General features: G+C 25.5%; 2 protein-coding genes across 2 annotated transcripts in view; both read right to left on the reverse strand.

Moving 5' to 3' along the window:
- Positions 1-12,001: 12,001 nt before the first annotated feature.
- LOC132918554 (uncharacterized) lies at positions 12,002-15,678 on the reverse strand. The gene is made up of 8 exons (XM_060979822.1): positions 15,538-15,678; positions 14,791-14,958; positions 14,310-14,512; positions 13,469-13,613; positions 12,847-12,980; positions 12,650-12,772; positions 12,261-12,326; positions 12,002-12,201 (listed from the first exon to the last, which is right to left on the reverse strand). Exons 1-8 carry the CDS (start codon positions 15,617-15,619, stop codon positions 12,034-12,036), a joined length of 1,089 nt encoding a protein of 362 aa, XP_060835805.1. The 5' UTR covers positions 15,620-15,678; the 3' UTR covers positions 12,002-12,033.
- Positions 15,679-16,636: 958 nt separating this feature from the next.
- The window catches only part of LOC132927086 (uncharacterized), a 2,432-nt gene continuing 591 nt past the window's right edge, over positions 16,637-18,477 (reverse strand). Inside the window, exons 1-3 of the mRNA XM_060991544.1 lie at positions 18,118-18,477; positions 16,864-16,929; positions 16,637-16,804 (exon numbers count right to left, since the gene is read on the reverse strand). The exon at positions 18,118-18,477 is cut by the window's right edge and continues 591 nt beyond it. Of these exons, the coding sequence (XP_060847527.1) occupies positions 16,637-16,804; positions 16,864-16,929; positions 18,118-18,477 (594 nt within the window). The remainder of the gene's footprint in view (positions 16,805-16,863; positions 16,930-18,117) is intronic.

The raw sequence follows: 18,477 nt of genomic DNA on the forward strand, positions 1-18,477 counted from the left end.
AAGTCTGTAAGCCTATATTGATAAGTATATTTTATTAAATATTTTTTGATACAACTATTAAATACATTTATCTTAATTTTAATATTATGGTAGGTTGATACAATTTTTCCAAGAATATTACATTTATAATATTATTAGTATGTATTTAATTATAATAATAATATATATTTATATCATAGTAAATCAACTCAAAATTTAATTTAAAGTTTCTGTAAATAGTAAATACCATAAACCTGTAAAATTAGGTTAATATAGTATGAATAGATAATATCTTTAAATAAATTAAATATATCATTGTGTATAGTAACATTCATAATAAAATAATACAGTAAAATCCCGTTACTACGAACTTCAGGGGACCGATTTTTTTTTCGTTATAACGGAAATTTCGTTGTAACGAAAATTCGAATAAGCTCTTTATAAACCCTGCTTTTCGGCAGTGGACTGCTATAACTTTCGTTATAACGGGATTTTTCGTTGTAGTGGTATTCGTTATAATGGGAATTTACTGTATATGTAAAATGTTATAAGTTGCCACTAAAAATATTTTTCAATTTTAACATATATTCAACTTCTTTAATAGTCGTTTAAATTATTTATTTCTTCCAAATTTGAACTTAAAATGTCTATAAAAATATTTGTTTTTTTATAGGTTATAAACATTACGGTTTCAGCATGAATTACTATTATGAGGAGCTTTGTATAAGTATTTAAGTATTTCTATCTAGCAAATAATTGTTCATAGACTTTCACAGAAAAGAAATCTAAAAATATTGAAAAGCTCTCTATTAATAATTCTAAGAAAGACAAAATATTTTTAAAAATTAATAATTATACCAAGTATAGATACTATATGTGTATCTTAGTGATATAAACATTTCGCTTAAAATGTTTAAATTTCAAGTATAAGCACTAATAAAACAAAATCGATTATGTCAAAAATTAGATTGGTTTGCAATGATTGTATAAAAAAACAAATTTTATATTGTATTTAATTGCTTTTTTGTCTTAATAGATTATGTATATTTGTGTTATATTTTGTGTACGACAAAATTTGATTTATTTTTATTTAAATAAAAGTAAATTATGGTAAGCTTGGTGTACCTTGTACTGATACTTACTGTTAATTAAAAAAAAAAAAATATAGTATAATATGATGTATCGGTTATTATTTCATAAGCAGTGGAATCAACATAAATAAATATCCAGCGGAATCGATAGCCGTCGGAAAATAGGCGTAATTTGGGGAGTCTTGAAAGGCTTAGCGCCTCCAGTATTAAAATTTGCACCTCAAAATTTTTTAATTTAATTTAGTCATTAAATACTTCATTAGTTATCTAATCTATATGACACAGTAATCGTTGTTTGGAAAAATTATTTTCTGAAACTTAAATAATATAATATAATATATTTATATATTAAATATAAGTACTTAAATGTTGTTACCTATTTGTTTTAATAAAAATATTTTTCATTTTAGTAATAGATGCAGTATTAAATGCAGGAAAGTGGGTGAGAAAAACAGGATATTAGTATTTGAACATGGTGGTGTAGTTGGCAAAGCTCTCCGCGAGTCTGTTTCATTTAATTATTTAAAGCCCCTTCATGTTAAAAACTCAAATTGCGCCTATACGGCGAAATCGATACTAAAACAGTAAAATCGATAAAACCCTTAATTATAATAATAAATATTTATACCATATTATATAAACTTTTATAATTTAGTTATGTATCTTTCTATAAATATCATAAAACAATAAAATTAGGTTCATAGTAGATTAATAGATCTCTATTACGTATAGAAAAATTCATAATAATATACAAGATACCAGTATATATGATGTATAAAATGTTAAGTTACCACTAATTATGAAAATTTCTCTATATTTAATAGTTCAAAAAGAGATAAAATAACCAACTTTTCTCGTCTTATGAATATTGCACATAGGTCTTTTTACTCATTCTGACGCAAAAAACGCACTTTTGAATTCTTAATTATTCGAAAATAGATTATCGATGAAAATAAAATAAGATAATTTGTCAGTCCCTAATTGTAATTACTTTTAGTCTGCTTCAGTACGATAAATTTAATTATATTTTCACTATTCTTCAATTTTTTTCCGAAAAAAATTCATAAAATATGTATGATTGTTTGGTTTTCAGGCCCTGGAAAATCGTCATGTAGTGTTAGTCATACTCGCAAAAAGGATTGTGGTCTCCCGGAAGTCCTATTAACAGACATACCAAAGGATTGCACTTCTTTAGTTTTCCATACGGTTTTAATAGATCCAAATAATGAAGTTGTTAAAACCAGTACGGATGATGAAAACGGTAATTATATATTATTATTAAAATTAATATAGATATAATACATCATGTATATTTATATTATTATTGACATATTATAAAAAAGACTTAAACTTATAACATACATAATGTACAATACATTTTTTAACTTTACTTTTGGCTTTTGAATTTTGATAATGGTGGTATTTATTAAATCATTGTGTATTGAAGAATTTATAGAATACCTACTAAGATAGTAAATATAATATGCAGATACTATACAGATGTAATATAATGCAATATCGAATAGAACATATTAAACCTCAATAGTGGTGTAATAATTATGTAAATAGATTGATGAAATATTTTCAGGAATACTAAATAATGTAAAAAATTAAAATTAAAAATAATATTTGCTGTCTGATAAATAAATTAAAATGAATCAACCAATACTTTTCTGTCACTTGATCAAATTATTCTACATTAGGACATTGTCTAAACAGTTTTAAAAAACTATGTATGTTATGAAATCAAAAGTAATAAAATGTATTATTATAGTACAACGTTGTATTAAGTATATATGAGAATCAATTTGATTCCAGTCATTGGATTGATCCACGAGAACTTGTTTGTATCTCTTACTGGTATGAATGCAGCATTTAACTAGTTAATTTTTAGATAACTACTTAAAATTTTACTTTACAAAATGTACAAATTTTCGTGATTTTGAAAAATGTTGTGTACATTTAAACTTCAAATGACAATAAAAATAATGTGCATAACTGTTTTTAAAGAGTTATATTATGATAACTAATGAGAGAACTTATATTTGATATTCAATTTTTTTGACACACTAAAATTTAAAGAAAAAACATTACTGTAAAGTCAATATATTCATTGCTCCATTCAGAATCTAAAATGATAAAACCTATTAAAAATTTTAATTTTAATAATATATATCATCATGTATTAATGTGTTTTATAATTGATATAGACACTTTAAACATATTGTTGGAAAGTGGTAAGGATGTAATTATATACTACGGCCGAGTTGAATGGACTACAATGCTTGCTAATGAAGCTTCTAATGGAGGAAAAAATTCATTAAAAGAAATGGAAGCCTTAAAGACTTTTTTGGCCGAACGTCCAGCGATCACTGCTATTGTACTTATAGGTTTACAATATCCGGTAAGGACCGATTCAATTTCAATTATTATAAATATTTTCCATTTAACAGTAACTTCCACATTTATAGGTTTATAACTAATAATAACTTTTCTAGAATTCTTAACATTGTAATTTTTTTCATATATTCTATATATTATGTAATTAAATGATTAGATATAGATTACTTATTCGATTTTTAATAATATTATGTAAGGAATTCTAATAGTTTTACTGACAAATAGAAAATGAAGACACATTAATAATACAATTGCTAAAAGTGCTTTGCTGATAATATATTCTTCTTCTTCTTCTTTTAGGTTTTTACAGGCCTTTAAGGCCCATCGCCGCAACAAAATATTGTCTCCATCTCTTTCTGTCGTTTGTACATTCTTCTGCGTTCCTTACGTTCAAAAGTTTCAAGTCTTCTTGTACTCGGTCTATCCATCTCTGTCTAGGGCGTCCTCTAGGTCTTTTTGTGTCGGTTCTCCATTTAGTTATTAATCTAATCATTCCTTATGATCTCCATACATGACCCGCCCAACTTATCCTTGTGCTCTTCAGGAACCCAATAATGTTAGTTTTCTTATAGAGGTTATCCAATTCTTCGTTGTTTCTAATTTCATACTCCCCGTCGTTATTCCTTTTTGGACCAAAGATTTTTCCTTAATATTTTTCTTTCAAACACTTCTAACTTTCCTTAGTCTGATTTTGTCATAGCCCATGTTCCGCATGCATATAGAGCAATTAGTTTAACTATGACTTAGTACAACGTTATTTTAGATTTAATTGATAATAATCTTGATTTAAATAGTGGCATTAGACTATAGCAGAATTTACTTGCAGCCATAAGTCGTTTTTTAATTTCTTCGTGACTATTATATTGGCATTTTCGTTGATGTCTGCCCCTCGGCCTAGATACTTGAAGCTCTGTACCCTTTCAAATTTGTATTCATCAACTTTTAAATAATTATTATTATTATGATTTCGTCTCGAAAGTATCATATACTTTGTTTTTGACTCATTTATCTTCAGACCAATCTCTTTACCTTCACTTAGTAGGATACTAGTTGTATTTATTGTCAGTTCTATTTCGCTGATAATATATTATTCATTAATAAATAAATTTCATATTAATATTAATCCAATTTATAAATAATAATAATATATTTATTGAGGTTATACTCGTATTATTAGTTATTACAATGCTCCCAATAGTCAATAATATGACATAAAAATATTATTATACACTATTTGATCTCTACAGGTTGATGCCACAGCAGAATTTCCAACATATACTGACGATTTTAAAAAATATCTCGATGTGTTCAGAACTACTTTTCCTGACTTGTCAATTGGGTTGGATATTTTTGGATTTTCTTTAATAGATCAGTATACCTATCCAAAATTCAAATGTGAGTATTTATTTATGTTTATTTTATTTATAATAATAATATGTGATGTATGTAAAGACTTTATAGATTCTAGTTTTTTATTTTTTTTTATAAACCTCATATATGATAACAACAGTGTTTCGTTTGTTGGTGAAACGGACTTATCCAATTTAATTGCAAATTGACAAGTCTTCAGATAATTATTTATTGATATTTCGATGTTTTTAATCATTTCTTCAATAATTTCAGAAGGGTTGGATATCAAATAAATATATTGATTTTTACGCTGTTACATTCTATGTGAAGACAATGGTACATGGTGTATCTTTTATCAAATACATTATTTAATTTTTCGTGGACTTTTTTTTAAAATGTTATATTTCTTATCACGCTCTAACAATAGGTATAATTTACTTTATATGTTGAATGTTAACAGCTTCTTGAAAAGTTAAGCTTTTTTCACTATACATTATTAAATGCAATATTCTAAAATGTATTAATTCTTAATAGTTATATGTTAAATAATTGGAATAGGTACATTTAAATAATTTATTAGAGCTAAGTACAATAATAATTATTACTATAATAATTGCTATGGCAATTGTATACAACTTTTTAAAAACTTAAATCGGAAATCTAACGAATAACTTTAAAAAATCAATCATTTAAATACGGATAATTAATTTCTAAACAGGAATTAAAATAAAAACCATAAATAAATGGAAATCACTATACTTTCCACTGTATATTAAGTGTCGAGTGAGTCACTATTATGTGTGTTAAATTTTAATTTCATGATATGTCATTGATACAAAAAAAGATTCAGAGTAAAAATATATTTATTTTATTTTTCGTTTAGAAATTAAATTGAATAATTTGTATTAACAATATTTTTTAAAGGGTTGAATATCAGCGTTATAGACTACGCTATTGATTTTTACGCTGTTACTACGGAGAGTTTTAATTTATGCAGTAATGAATTTAAAAATACCGGAATTGCTCCAATGGATGGAAATATGAAACATACATTGGTATTAAAACTTTAATATTGATCAAGAGCAAACTTTAATCTCGAAATTTATTTTTATGTTCTAGGAAAAATTAATAGATGCATTACAAAAGGCATGTATTCCAAAAGAAAAAACATATTTTAAATTCAGAACTACCCCAACATCACCTGATAATTCACTTACTCTTTGTGATTTGAATTATGAAAAGGTATACCAATAAACATGAAATAATATAGATTTATTATCTATTAGTTATGTTTAAGTTATTACTATTAGCATACAATAAGTATATTGTCATGAGCATATCAGTATGAAAAAAGTAAAAACTAATTACCATATGATTACTTTAATTTTTGAGGGAATGGCCTGTCAATTTAAGTTTGAAAATCACGTTATTTTATTATTTTTACTCAACTCTTAAGCAATTATGAATATTCTTATAGGTTAATTTAGTTAATAAATAACATCAAAAGCTGAAATTCTTACGCATGAAAATATTTTGCTTATACATTTACATTTCACTTTTTTCGTTTGTAACTTAATATTAAGTAAATGTACGTGCAATATACTCTATATTTTTTACGGATTTACACATGTACACAAACCAAGAGAGTTGGGTCCTGCTTACCATGTTCCTTTAAATCAACTCCTAATGTGATTCATATTTCAGAGATGAAATCCGGGATAAAAAGTCCCATTCCATATGACACTCCATGATTAACTAACGAACTATTGATATAACTTCTATTGAAATGCTTCCAGTTCTTTAAATATATAAATAGATTTAAAAAATCTTAAAATATTGTAATCAATAAATTATAATAAGATACAATTATTTATAGATGTGTACACAGCCACAAGTAGCAATTGATTGGTGTTCAGATACTCAATTATCATTTAATGAAAAGGTAATTTTTTTGGTAAATTGAATGTACATATTTTTAATAATTTAATTATTTTAGGGTCAATATGCGCAAAAACACGGAGTAGGTTTTATGGTTATTTTTATTGATTATGATGATCCTGGTAATTTTTGTAACTGTGAAAAACCATACCCTGCATTCCATGCTATTCTTGATGGTTTTAATGGTATTTCAACAAAAACTTGTGATTTATTAAAAAGGCCTTAATAGAAAAAAAATCATCAACTTTAAACCTCATCCATAGATCCTACAAATTTTAAAGTAAAATAATTATAATATAGATTTACATCATTACATCATAATTATGTGTACCTAACACAAATTAATAAACGATTTATTACATTTATTTATTTTTCAAGAAGATAATGGGCCCCACTGAACATGTTCGTGTCGGGGCCCATGAGTTTAAAATTTGAAATATAAATTCGGTAATTACTTAATAAAAATTTAAAAGATTATAATTAGCAATAAACGTTTTTCTCAAAGTTAAAATACCAATATAAATAAGAAAATATTTTTTCTCTGTTTACATAATATAATATTATTGTGTAGTATTGTGTAAAAAATCGTCTAGTTAAACAATAACATTTTTATAATACTAAATTTATCAATAATTTTTAAAATAATCTACTAATTTAAGTAAATAATACATTTATTATCGTATACATTTGTTATGAATCTGTCTATATTTTGTTCTTGTAGTAGCCCAATTTTTTTTTAAGAATCCTGAAAGAGTTGCTGTATTTTATATCTAACGGCAATATATTGTAAATTGTTGGACCAATATATAAGTATGTAGATTGTGTTAATTTTTTGTGCATTGTTTTATTTATCAGCTAAAATGAAGTTATTAATATAATAATAAACTGTCTCACAAGAGAATAGAAACAAAGTCTTATAAATATAAAATAAATGTATGTAGAAGCTAAATACAAATATCTATGGCTAGTTTATATATTCTAAGGCATATATATTTGAATTCATGGCTATTATAATATATTATAGTCTATTGGATATTGATATTTTTATTTCAGAATAATTCAACTTTAATATAATAATAATAAGAGCTGATTCATAAGCTAACTGAACTAAGTTCCTGTATTCGTTTTCTTGTACAATCGAAAAATTGACTTCTGATTTGAATTCTGAATTTGTAGTTCATTCATAACACAATTACATTGCTAAAGTAGAATATTTACATGAACATAAATTACTTTAAATTACTAAAATACTTTGAACTAGGTATATCTTAATCGATATGACAAATATTTATAAATGTTGTTTCGAAAAGAGACATATTTTATTACACGTAGATACAATAGTAGTTGGTATGATTAGGAATAAAAGTAAGTACAAGTATTATCGATCGTAATCTTATTAAATATTGTTCAATATGATAATATGTTCAGTGTTCAAATAATAGACATTGTCATCAAGTTATAAAAATGTTTTGTAAAAAAACCAATCACTTTAGGTATTTGAATTATATTATTTTACTGTTTTAACAAATTTTACATTGTATTTAATTTACTGTTTGAATTATCTTTATTTAAATAAAAGAACATTATGGTAAGCTTGGTGTACCTTGTACCGATACCTATTGTTAATTAAAAAAAAATACTGTATAATACTATAATAATATGATACATTGGTTATTGTTTTATAAGCTGTCGGTGGAATAAACATAAATAAATATTCAGTGGAATCGATGGCCGTCGGAATATAAGCGTAATTTGGGGAGGGCTTAGCGTCTTTAATATTAAAAACTACAAAATCTGCTGGTCCTGATGGTCTGCCCGAGACGTTCCTAAATAATATAAGATCATCGATAAAACCCTAGAATTGGTTTAACATTGAGCACATTCATTACAGTAATTTACATAATGACTCGGTATTCTCGATATCTATTGTACACAACAGAGCAGTTACTAGTTGGCCATTTTCAATATCGTTAATATATTGTTCTTAAAGCTTATGTCTACGACAATAATAATTATTATAACATCTATGCTTATATTTTATTATTATATCTATGCAGTGGTGCCGAACTACTTTTTAATAGTTGGTGCAAACACAAATTTTAACCACCCACCCACCCCTACCTAGACACCCTCAAGAATATTATTTTTATTAGGTCCAAGTTCAACATCTATACATATAAAAATGCAGCTCTATTTCTCTTGGTCTCGACATAACTTGAAAATGCCATTACTGATTACTTTGATTTTTTTTTTAAATGAAAGAGTACATCTCGGAGTAGGTTCTAACGGGGAAAATATAAGAAAATTACGAAGAAAATTGGAAAATTTTAGAAAATTATCTGATTCAAACATTCAGATTGCGTTGTCATTCAAACAATAATGTAATAATAAAATAATAATGCACTTGGTGTAAAGAATATCGGATATCAAAAAATTCTATCTATATATTATAATAAATGGTATATAGGAATCGATTTTTACCGGAGATGACTGATAATTATACACCCATAATATTCTAAAATAATAAATTTAATATGAAAAAAACAAATATAATACACATGCGAAGCCACGTAAGTAATTTTATTCAGCACGTTTTTAATAATTCTATACATATAATAAATTATTAACCAATAAGTTTTTTGCGTAATACTGAACTGGATTTTGCAAAAACATCAACCACTTCATCATTATCTATGTGCACATCGGACTCGAATGATATAATTAATAATGACTCGAGACGATCTTGTTTCATAGTGCTCCTTAACCGATTTTTGATGATTTTTAATTTTAAAAAATTTCAAAATAAATAGTATTTATAATCAATGGTATCATCGATGCTATTTGTTTCTACAATTACTTAGTCATCAATAATCAAAGTATTATGATGTTCGTTGTTCATATAATCATATTAATAGGTACCTACTGGCTACTAAGTGCCAGTTTTACCAAATTATATAGACCCAGTCACCCAGATAATGTTAATTTTTAGTTTTATTCGATAATTATTCATTGTTTTTAGGACAATTTTGATTGTTTTTTAGTCACAAATATCGCCTTTATAGTTATTCATTACTATTTAATATTTATACAGTTTGTAAAATACTAATATATCTATTTAAAATAAATAAAAAAAATAATAATTGTATAATTATAATTGTAAATAATTGTTAATTGTAATTGTATACACATAATATGTAGTATAGGTTTTTGGTATTCGTTGTGTAAGTAGATTTAATTATACAAATATTTTATTATGAATACAATTTAAATTATTTAATTAAAAACATATTATTACTAGAATAGGTAGTATAAATAATTTACGAGTATTATGTTTTATTTCATCATATAGCTGTAAAAATGCTCGGCATATTTTTTAAATAATGTATTAAATCTGCATATCACACATCCCACAATATTAATAAAAATGTACTATTTCCATTATCACCACTTTTTACTTTTAATTAGAAGATTTATTATTATCTTATTAGTATACACAACATCAAAATTTAAAATGCCAGTTCTCTGTTTAATAAATTATCAAAATTGAAAAAGTTAAGTAAAAAATTACAATTATAACCAAAATAAGTTTTTCTGCGCATTCCAATGATACCCAGTCATAAGTGAACCAGTTTTGATATCATGGTGGAGCGGGGGGTTACGCAGAATCGACGCGTTTTCTCGCTGGATAAATAATAGTAAATCATATTGTTGTTAATAATCATAGATAAATACATTACCCAGATTTTCCAAACGTTTAGTAGCAATACATTTTGATATGCGCCTATAAAATATTATCTATAACCATAGTAAATATTAACTTATTCTATTCGATAATTTCTTAGAGAATTAGTACGCATTGAGAAGAAATATGTTTTGTTCCATACTAAAAAGGTGTGTATAAGTCATTAGGATTCATTTTATTATAATAAGGAGTGTAAATTGATATTTATTAAAAATGTTTAGGTACTTAACCTATGATTAAATAATAGCAGGATAAATTATTAAATTAGGAAAGATATTTTTTTTAATTCATATAAAAATTGACAAGGAATTGATTACTATATTTACTAAAAATTGTCATCATAATATGACGTGTCGAACACTATTGCTAAGATCATTATTACCAATCAACAATGCAATTTTATGAACCCATATTCCATATAAGTATAAATAATATTTTTAGTATGAAGAATATACAAATATTAATGCAAAACTATAATATTAAATATTAAAATATTGCCAATATGTATCTAAACTCAGTATCTTTTATCTTATTATTATTTTATAAAACTCTGAGTTCATTTTCATTTATTATAAAAAAAATACTGATTTCATATCATTTTTATTAATAAATGAAGTGATTGAAAAAGATTTATCAATATTTTTATTAGTTTGATGAGCAGTATAATATACTACATACATTAAATTGTTCAATATTTATTCTATACTCAAGAGGACGTTATATATGGATGTGTTGTCTCTATTTTACTAACGTACATGGTACATCATATCATATTTGCGAACAATTTTATATTGTTAGCTATAATATTGGAGTAAATTTACCTATTATCAAACTTCATGGTAAGAATATTATCTAGGGCATTCCATATGCTTTTATTGATATCATCATATTAATATGAGTTAAAACTATGTGAAATATTACAACTTAAAAATTTTCATAATTCATTTTAAAATTGATATTAATATGTTTAATTTAAACTTCGATGATAAAGCGTTGTAGTATTATACTATTATATACAACAAACACACTTTGCCCATTAGATGAAATCACACCATTAAGTGATAGTTTCTAATAAGCAACAACTCTGATTGTTCGATATCGAAACAATGATAGCACATTTGATTTACATTTTAAACGAGCGTGGAGAAGAGAGAATTATTAAGAATGTGTGGTAATAATAAATATTATATATTTTATTATTTATATTAAATATTCTTATTTATGCTGTATAAAAAATTGTTACATAAAGCAAACTTATCGATATAGTCTGACAGATCGTTTTTGTTCAGAGTCGCTAAGACACCCATAATAGTGACCAACTTAATATCTAAATTTAACAGATTGGTACCCATACTGGTGGCGTAACCCAACCGTCAGGATTTTAACTCCGATTAAATCTCTAATAAATAATGAATAAAAAGTTAAAACACGTAATATTGTGATATAATGATTTATATATCAATTTTATTTGAATTATTTGAATTTAAAAATTGTAGCGTTTATGATTGTTTTCAAAGTTTGATGATTTTTTTTTTAAGGTAAATCAAATAAATCACAAGGTTTTGTTGGAACACCATTAAAACCATCTAGAATAGCGTTAAAGGTAGGAAATGGTTTTTCACAGTTACAGCAATTATTAGGGTCATCAAAATCAATGTAACGAGCTATAAATCCTGCTCCGTTTGTATGCGCAAATTGACCCTAAAATAATTAAATTATTAAAATTACGCATATTTTATTTACTAAAAAAAAAAAATTACTTTTTCATTGTATGATAATAAGGTCTCTACACACCAATCACATGCTACTTGTGGCTGAGTACACACCTATAAATTTTTTTGTTAATATATTAAAAAAATGTTAAGAATCTTTAAATCTACATATATAATGATAAAGGATTGTCATTTTTTCAATAGTTTTTTGGTTAGCCGTAAATATTTAATTTTTTCATACTGGGAAAGTCCATGATATAAATAATACCTGTTCTTAATTTATTAGTATAACGTTATATTATTTTATTTTATTTATATTCATAAGATTGTGTTATTATTCTCTTATGGGATATAGTGTTTGATTATATTAATAACTTAAGCTTAACTAATAAATAATAAATTGTGTATTAATTTATTTTTAAATTTAATTCGTATACCTTTTCATTATTCACATCACACATAGTAAGTGTATCATCAGGTGTATCCGGGTTAAGTATAAATGTAAAGTATGTTTTTTCTGTTGGTATACATGCCTGCTGTAAGACATCTTTTAATTTATCCTATAACAATAATACAATATATATTAAATTATGTGATTAAAATTTGCTCTTGATCAATATTTAAGTTTTAATACCAATGTATGATTGGTATTTGATCCATTCAGTGGAGCAACTCCAGTATTTCTGAAGTCAGCAGTGCATAAATTAAAGTACTCTGTAGTAACAGCGTAAAAATCAATAGCGTAGTCTATAACGCTGATATTCAACCCTTTAAAAAATATTGTTAATACAAATTATTCAATTTAATTTCTAAACGAAAAATTAAATAAATATATTTTTACTCTGAATCTTTTTTTGTATCAATGACATATCATGAAATTAAAATTTAACACACATAATAGTGACTCACTCGACACTTAATATACAGTGGAAAGTATAGTGATTTCCATTTATTTATGGTTTTTATTTTAATTCCTGTTTAGAAATTAATTATCCGTATTTAAATGATTGATTTTTTAAAGTTATTCGTTAGATTTCAGATTTAAGTTTTTAAAAAGTTCTTGAAAAAGCTGTTAACATTCAACATATAAAGTAAATTATACCTATTTTTAGAGCGTGATGAGAAATATAAAATTTAAAAAAAAAGTCCACGAAAAATTAAAGAATGTATGTGATAAAAGATACACCATGTACCATTGTCTTCACATAAATTACATATTTTTATTATAAATAATATAAACATATATAAATACTCACAAGTGAATTTTGGATCCATATACTGATTCATTAGAACACCTCCGAATATATCCAATCCAATGATCAATTCTGGAAACTTTTTTCTCAACACATCAACATATTTTTTAAAATTTTCAGAATATGTCGGAAATGCTGATTCCTCAGGCTGTAGAAATCAAATATAGTGTATAATGATATTTTTATATCATATTATTGACTATTCGAAGCATTGTAATAATATAACTTCAACAAATATATTACTATCATTTATAAATACGAGTAGTATTATTATAAATATTGTTACCAAAATATATATTACCAGCATAGTACTGTCAGAAATTGTATTATAAGTGTGTCCTCTTTTTCTATTTTTTAGTAAAGCTATTAGATATTAGAATTAATTATTCCTAACATAACAATATTAAAAATAGAATAATAAATATCTAAACATGTAATTATATAATATATATAGAATATGAAAAAATCATAATGTTAAGAATTGTTGAAAAGTGATTATTAGTTATAAACCTATAGTTGTGGAAATTGCAGTTAAATGGAAAATATTGATAATAATCAGAAACTGGATGTTAATGAATTATGTTTTTACTGTTTGTATGTCACTGAACGATGACATGGAATCCTCTTTAATTATAAGATAGAGGTTAAAAGATCTGTGAATGATAAAATGATTGGTAAATTATTTTTGAAACATATATTATGTCCAACACCAACATATATTTTAACATTTTAAAAATATTTCTGAAATTCTATGGAAATAATAAATACAAACGAAAGAGTACATAATACATTTGAACACATTACAAATTAGTTAATTTAAAAATTAAATTAAACCGGTCCTTACCTCAGACTGTATAGCAGTAAGTATAACACCAGCTAACCCCTTATGATCGGTCAAAAAAGTGTTTAATCCTTCCATTGCTTTTGATAAATTCTTTCCTCCATCAGAACATTCATTAGGAAACATTAAGGTCCAATTCGATTCAACGCTAGGGCCGTAGTATATAAATACATCTATTTCACTTTTCAATAATTCGTCTAAAACCGCTATATCAATTATAAAGCACATAAATACCTAATATAATAATATTAAAATTAAAATAATGAGTTTGCAACATTTTAGATTTTTGGCGGGGCTATGAATAAATTGATTTTACAATGATTTGTTTTCTTTAAATTTTAGTGTGTAAAAAAGATTTAAAATCTAATGTAAATTCTTCCATTACTAGTTATATTAGCTAAATGTCTTAAATTTTAGTCTTTTCACAATTTATTATGTCTTTATTAATTTTTATAATAGGATAAAATAATTATGGAAATATTACTGTAATTGATTTGTAAATCGGCGTTATCAACTTGAAAGGTTGAACCCACAAAAGCCCCATTGAAAACTAAAGACGTGCACTCTTGAGGTATGTCTATAACTCGAACTTCCGAGAAATTACAATAACCTTGGCGAAAATCACTAAAACAACATGACGATCTTCCAGGCCCTAAAAAAAATTACACTTATTTCATATCATTTTTTTCTTGAACAAACTAATGCATAGTAAAATGCAATTAGGTTGATTGTCCCGAAGGAGATGTTTTTCTTCTGTCCTATATGCAAAATCGGAGAAAAAAAGAAATGAAATAAAAACGGATTTTTTCTCAATCCAATCTAATACTGGCTAATTGAAATTATTATGAAATATTTATATTACCATTATATATGCATAGTACAATTTTAATACTAACTTTATCATACTGCTTTATGTATTTACAGAAAGTTGAAAAAATGTTGAGTTATATAAAGTGCTATAATTTGTTATAAATAATAAATATATATTATTATTATAATTAAATACTTGAAATACAGTGCCTAAATGTAATATTGTTGGAAAAAAATGTAAGTTCTGTAATATTTAAATTAAAATAAATTAATTTAATAAGTATATCAAAAGAATATTTAATAAAATATACTTATCAATATAGGCTGAGTGCTGACAGACCGTCTCCACACAGAATCATAAAGACTCCCATAATAATGACAGTATTTTTTTTTTTGTTAATCTTTTGAATAGAAATCTTACCTTTTAAATCTTTCTTACATTGCGTATGTACTGCTAAGATAAGAATGGTACAAATTAAAAGTAAAGGTTGACAAAAATACATTTTTATTTGTATTGTGTAATGTGCAGAATTAAAATTTCATCCATACGGGTCGATGAAGATATTATTTTTTATTTCAGTAAACCATATACACCGTTTTATAATTAACTATTTATATTACTTACTCTGTCAATAATGTGTTTTTATTTAAATAATCTAAATTATATCTCCATAATGTTTATATAAAAGGTTTTTTACAATAAGTACAAAATATGTGTTTTACAATGACATAGTACATAAATTCTTAATTTTTAATTTAAAACAGACAGTTAACAAACTGTATAAATAGAGTAGGTAATTAATAACTATAAATAGGATATTTATGACTAAATGACAGCTGAAGTTGTCGAAAAGCAATGAATAACTTTCGAATAAAATAAAATTTACATCATATTACACAAGTGGACAATTTAAATTTCCAAATACCACATATAAATATATTGGGATCACGTAATTTGTACATGGCCCAATTAGGCGATATTACGTATTTTTATTCACTTGTCATTCAATACTATACGTCCTAAATTAAAAATATCATGTTTTTTTTAAACTTTTTTTTCTAGAAAAAGTGATAACTAATAATAAAATCTGTAATAGCCGATATGGATAACAGAGTCTTGCAGCTGTTCGAATTATCTACTATGTTTAGTTGGTAGCCACCGGTGGTGTGTTCCTGCCAAGGCCGTAACTGAAAATTAATTTCGGGGTAATGGGGGGGTTTAAGCTAAAAAAAAATTGTGGTTTGATTAAAACAGAGATTGAATAAATAGTTATTTTACTACCACATAATATAACACAAAAAAAATTCGGTGGGGGGGGGGGGTTGTGCCACCCCGAAGGTACGGCCTTGGATTCTGCCACCGGGATTTTAACTCCGATTAAATTTCTAATAAATAATGAATAAAAGGTTAAAACACGTAATATTGTGATATAATGATTTATATATCAATTTTATTTGAATTATTTGAATTTAAAAATTGTAGCGTTTATGATTGTTTTCAAAGTTTGATGATTTTTTTTTTAAGGTAAATCAAATAAATCACAAGGTTTTGTTGAAACATCATTAAAACCATCTAGAATAGCGTTAAAGGTAGGAAATGGTTTTTCACAGTTACAGCAATTATTAGGGTCATCAAAATCAATGTAACGAGCTATAAATCCTGCTCCGTTTGTATGCGCAAATTGACCCTAAAATAATTAAATTATTAAAATTACGCATATTTTATTTACTAAAAAAAAAAAATTACTTTTTCATTGTATGATAATAAGGTCCCTACACACCAATCACATGCTACTTGTGGCTGAGTACACACCTATAAATTTTTTTGTTAATATATTAAAAAAATGTTAAGAATTTTTAAATCTACATATATAATGATAAAGGATTGTCATTTTTTCAATAGTTTTTTGGTTAGCCGTAAATATTTAATTTTTTCATACTGGGAAAGTCCATGATATAAATAATACCTGTTCTTAATTTATTAGTATAACGTTATATTATTTTATTTTATTTATATTCATAAGATTGTGTTATTATTCTCTTATGGGATATAGTGTTTGATTATATTAATAACTTAAGCTTAACTAATAAATAATAAATTGTGTATTAATTTATTTTTAAATTTAATTCGTATACCTTTTCATTATTCACATCACACATAGTAAGTGTATCATCAGGTGTATTCGGGTTAAGTATAAATGTAAAGTATGTTTTTTCTGTTGGTATACATGCCTGCTGTAAGACATCTTTTAATTTATCCTATAACATAGGATATATATCCCTTTGTCCCTATATCCCTTGTCATTCAATACTATACGTCCTAAATTAAAAATATCATGTTTTTTTTAAACTTTTTTTTCTAGAAAAAGTGATTTTTGGGCTTAGATGCAATTGAACACATGACCCAGTGGACTGTATGATATTGTAATTTATTGGATAATAATAATTTAAAATAATATTTTAATAATAATTAATAATAAATTTATTACAAGAGTACACTTATTGTCACTAATGAGGTGACTGTCGCAATTTTACGGTATTGTCACCGACGCAACGTTTAGATAACCACTGACGACCCGTGCCTGCTTTATACCCGACCCAAGACGATATAGATAAATGTACATTGAACATAGGGGCCACCTTGAAGCATAGTCTTCAACATAATGTAATAAAATAATTAAGGTCACGGTCATCAAATAGAACAAATAAATTAAACAAAACATATTAAATTAATAAATAGTAAATTTAGCCCACAATCAAAAGGGTTATTGAAATAATATAAATAATAATACATAATAAATAGTTTCGTTAACTCAACATAACATAAATACAAAAATTACACTAATTAGTTGAATAATACACTGAAAATAATATACAAAATTTTTTTTATTTTTTTTTATTTTGGGTTTGATTCATCATTATCTTGTATTGGTAATAGACATAATAACCTCACCGCTCTCTTCCTCGGCCCGCTCCGTGTATTGACTGTTGCGACTCGTACCACGCCGTCATTACCCGGAAATATTTCGCTCACACGGCCCAGGTGCCATTGTAACGGAGGCAAATTTTGATCTTTTATTAAAACCATAGACTCAATTTTTAAAACGGAACTATCATACTTATTCCATTTGGAACGTTCCTGGAGTTGACTTAAATACTCCGTGCTCCAACGTCTCCAAATTTGATGCGTAATGTGTTGTACCTTTTGCCACCGTGACAATAAATTGTTGGTTAAGTTGGTTATTTTTGGCTCCGGCAACGCTGATAGTGAGTCTCCTATTAAAAAATGGCCAGGAGTAAGGACAGATAAATCGAAAGGATCAGTAGATAACGGGGTAAGTGGTCGTGAGTTTAGACATGA

This window comes from Rhopalosiphum padi, chromosome 1 (assembly GCF_020882245.1).
Source record: "Rhopalosiphum padi isolate XX-2018 chromosome 1, ASM2088224v1, whole genome shotgun sequence".
In the NCBI taxonomy this organism is placed as follows: Eukaryota; Metazoa; Arthropoda; class Insecta; order Hemiptera; family Aphididae; genus Rhopalosiphum; species Rhopalosiphum padi.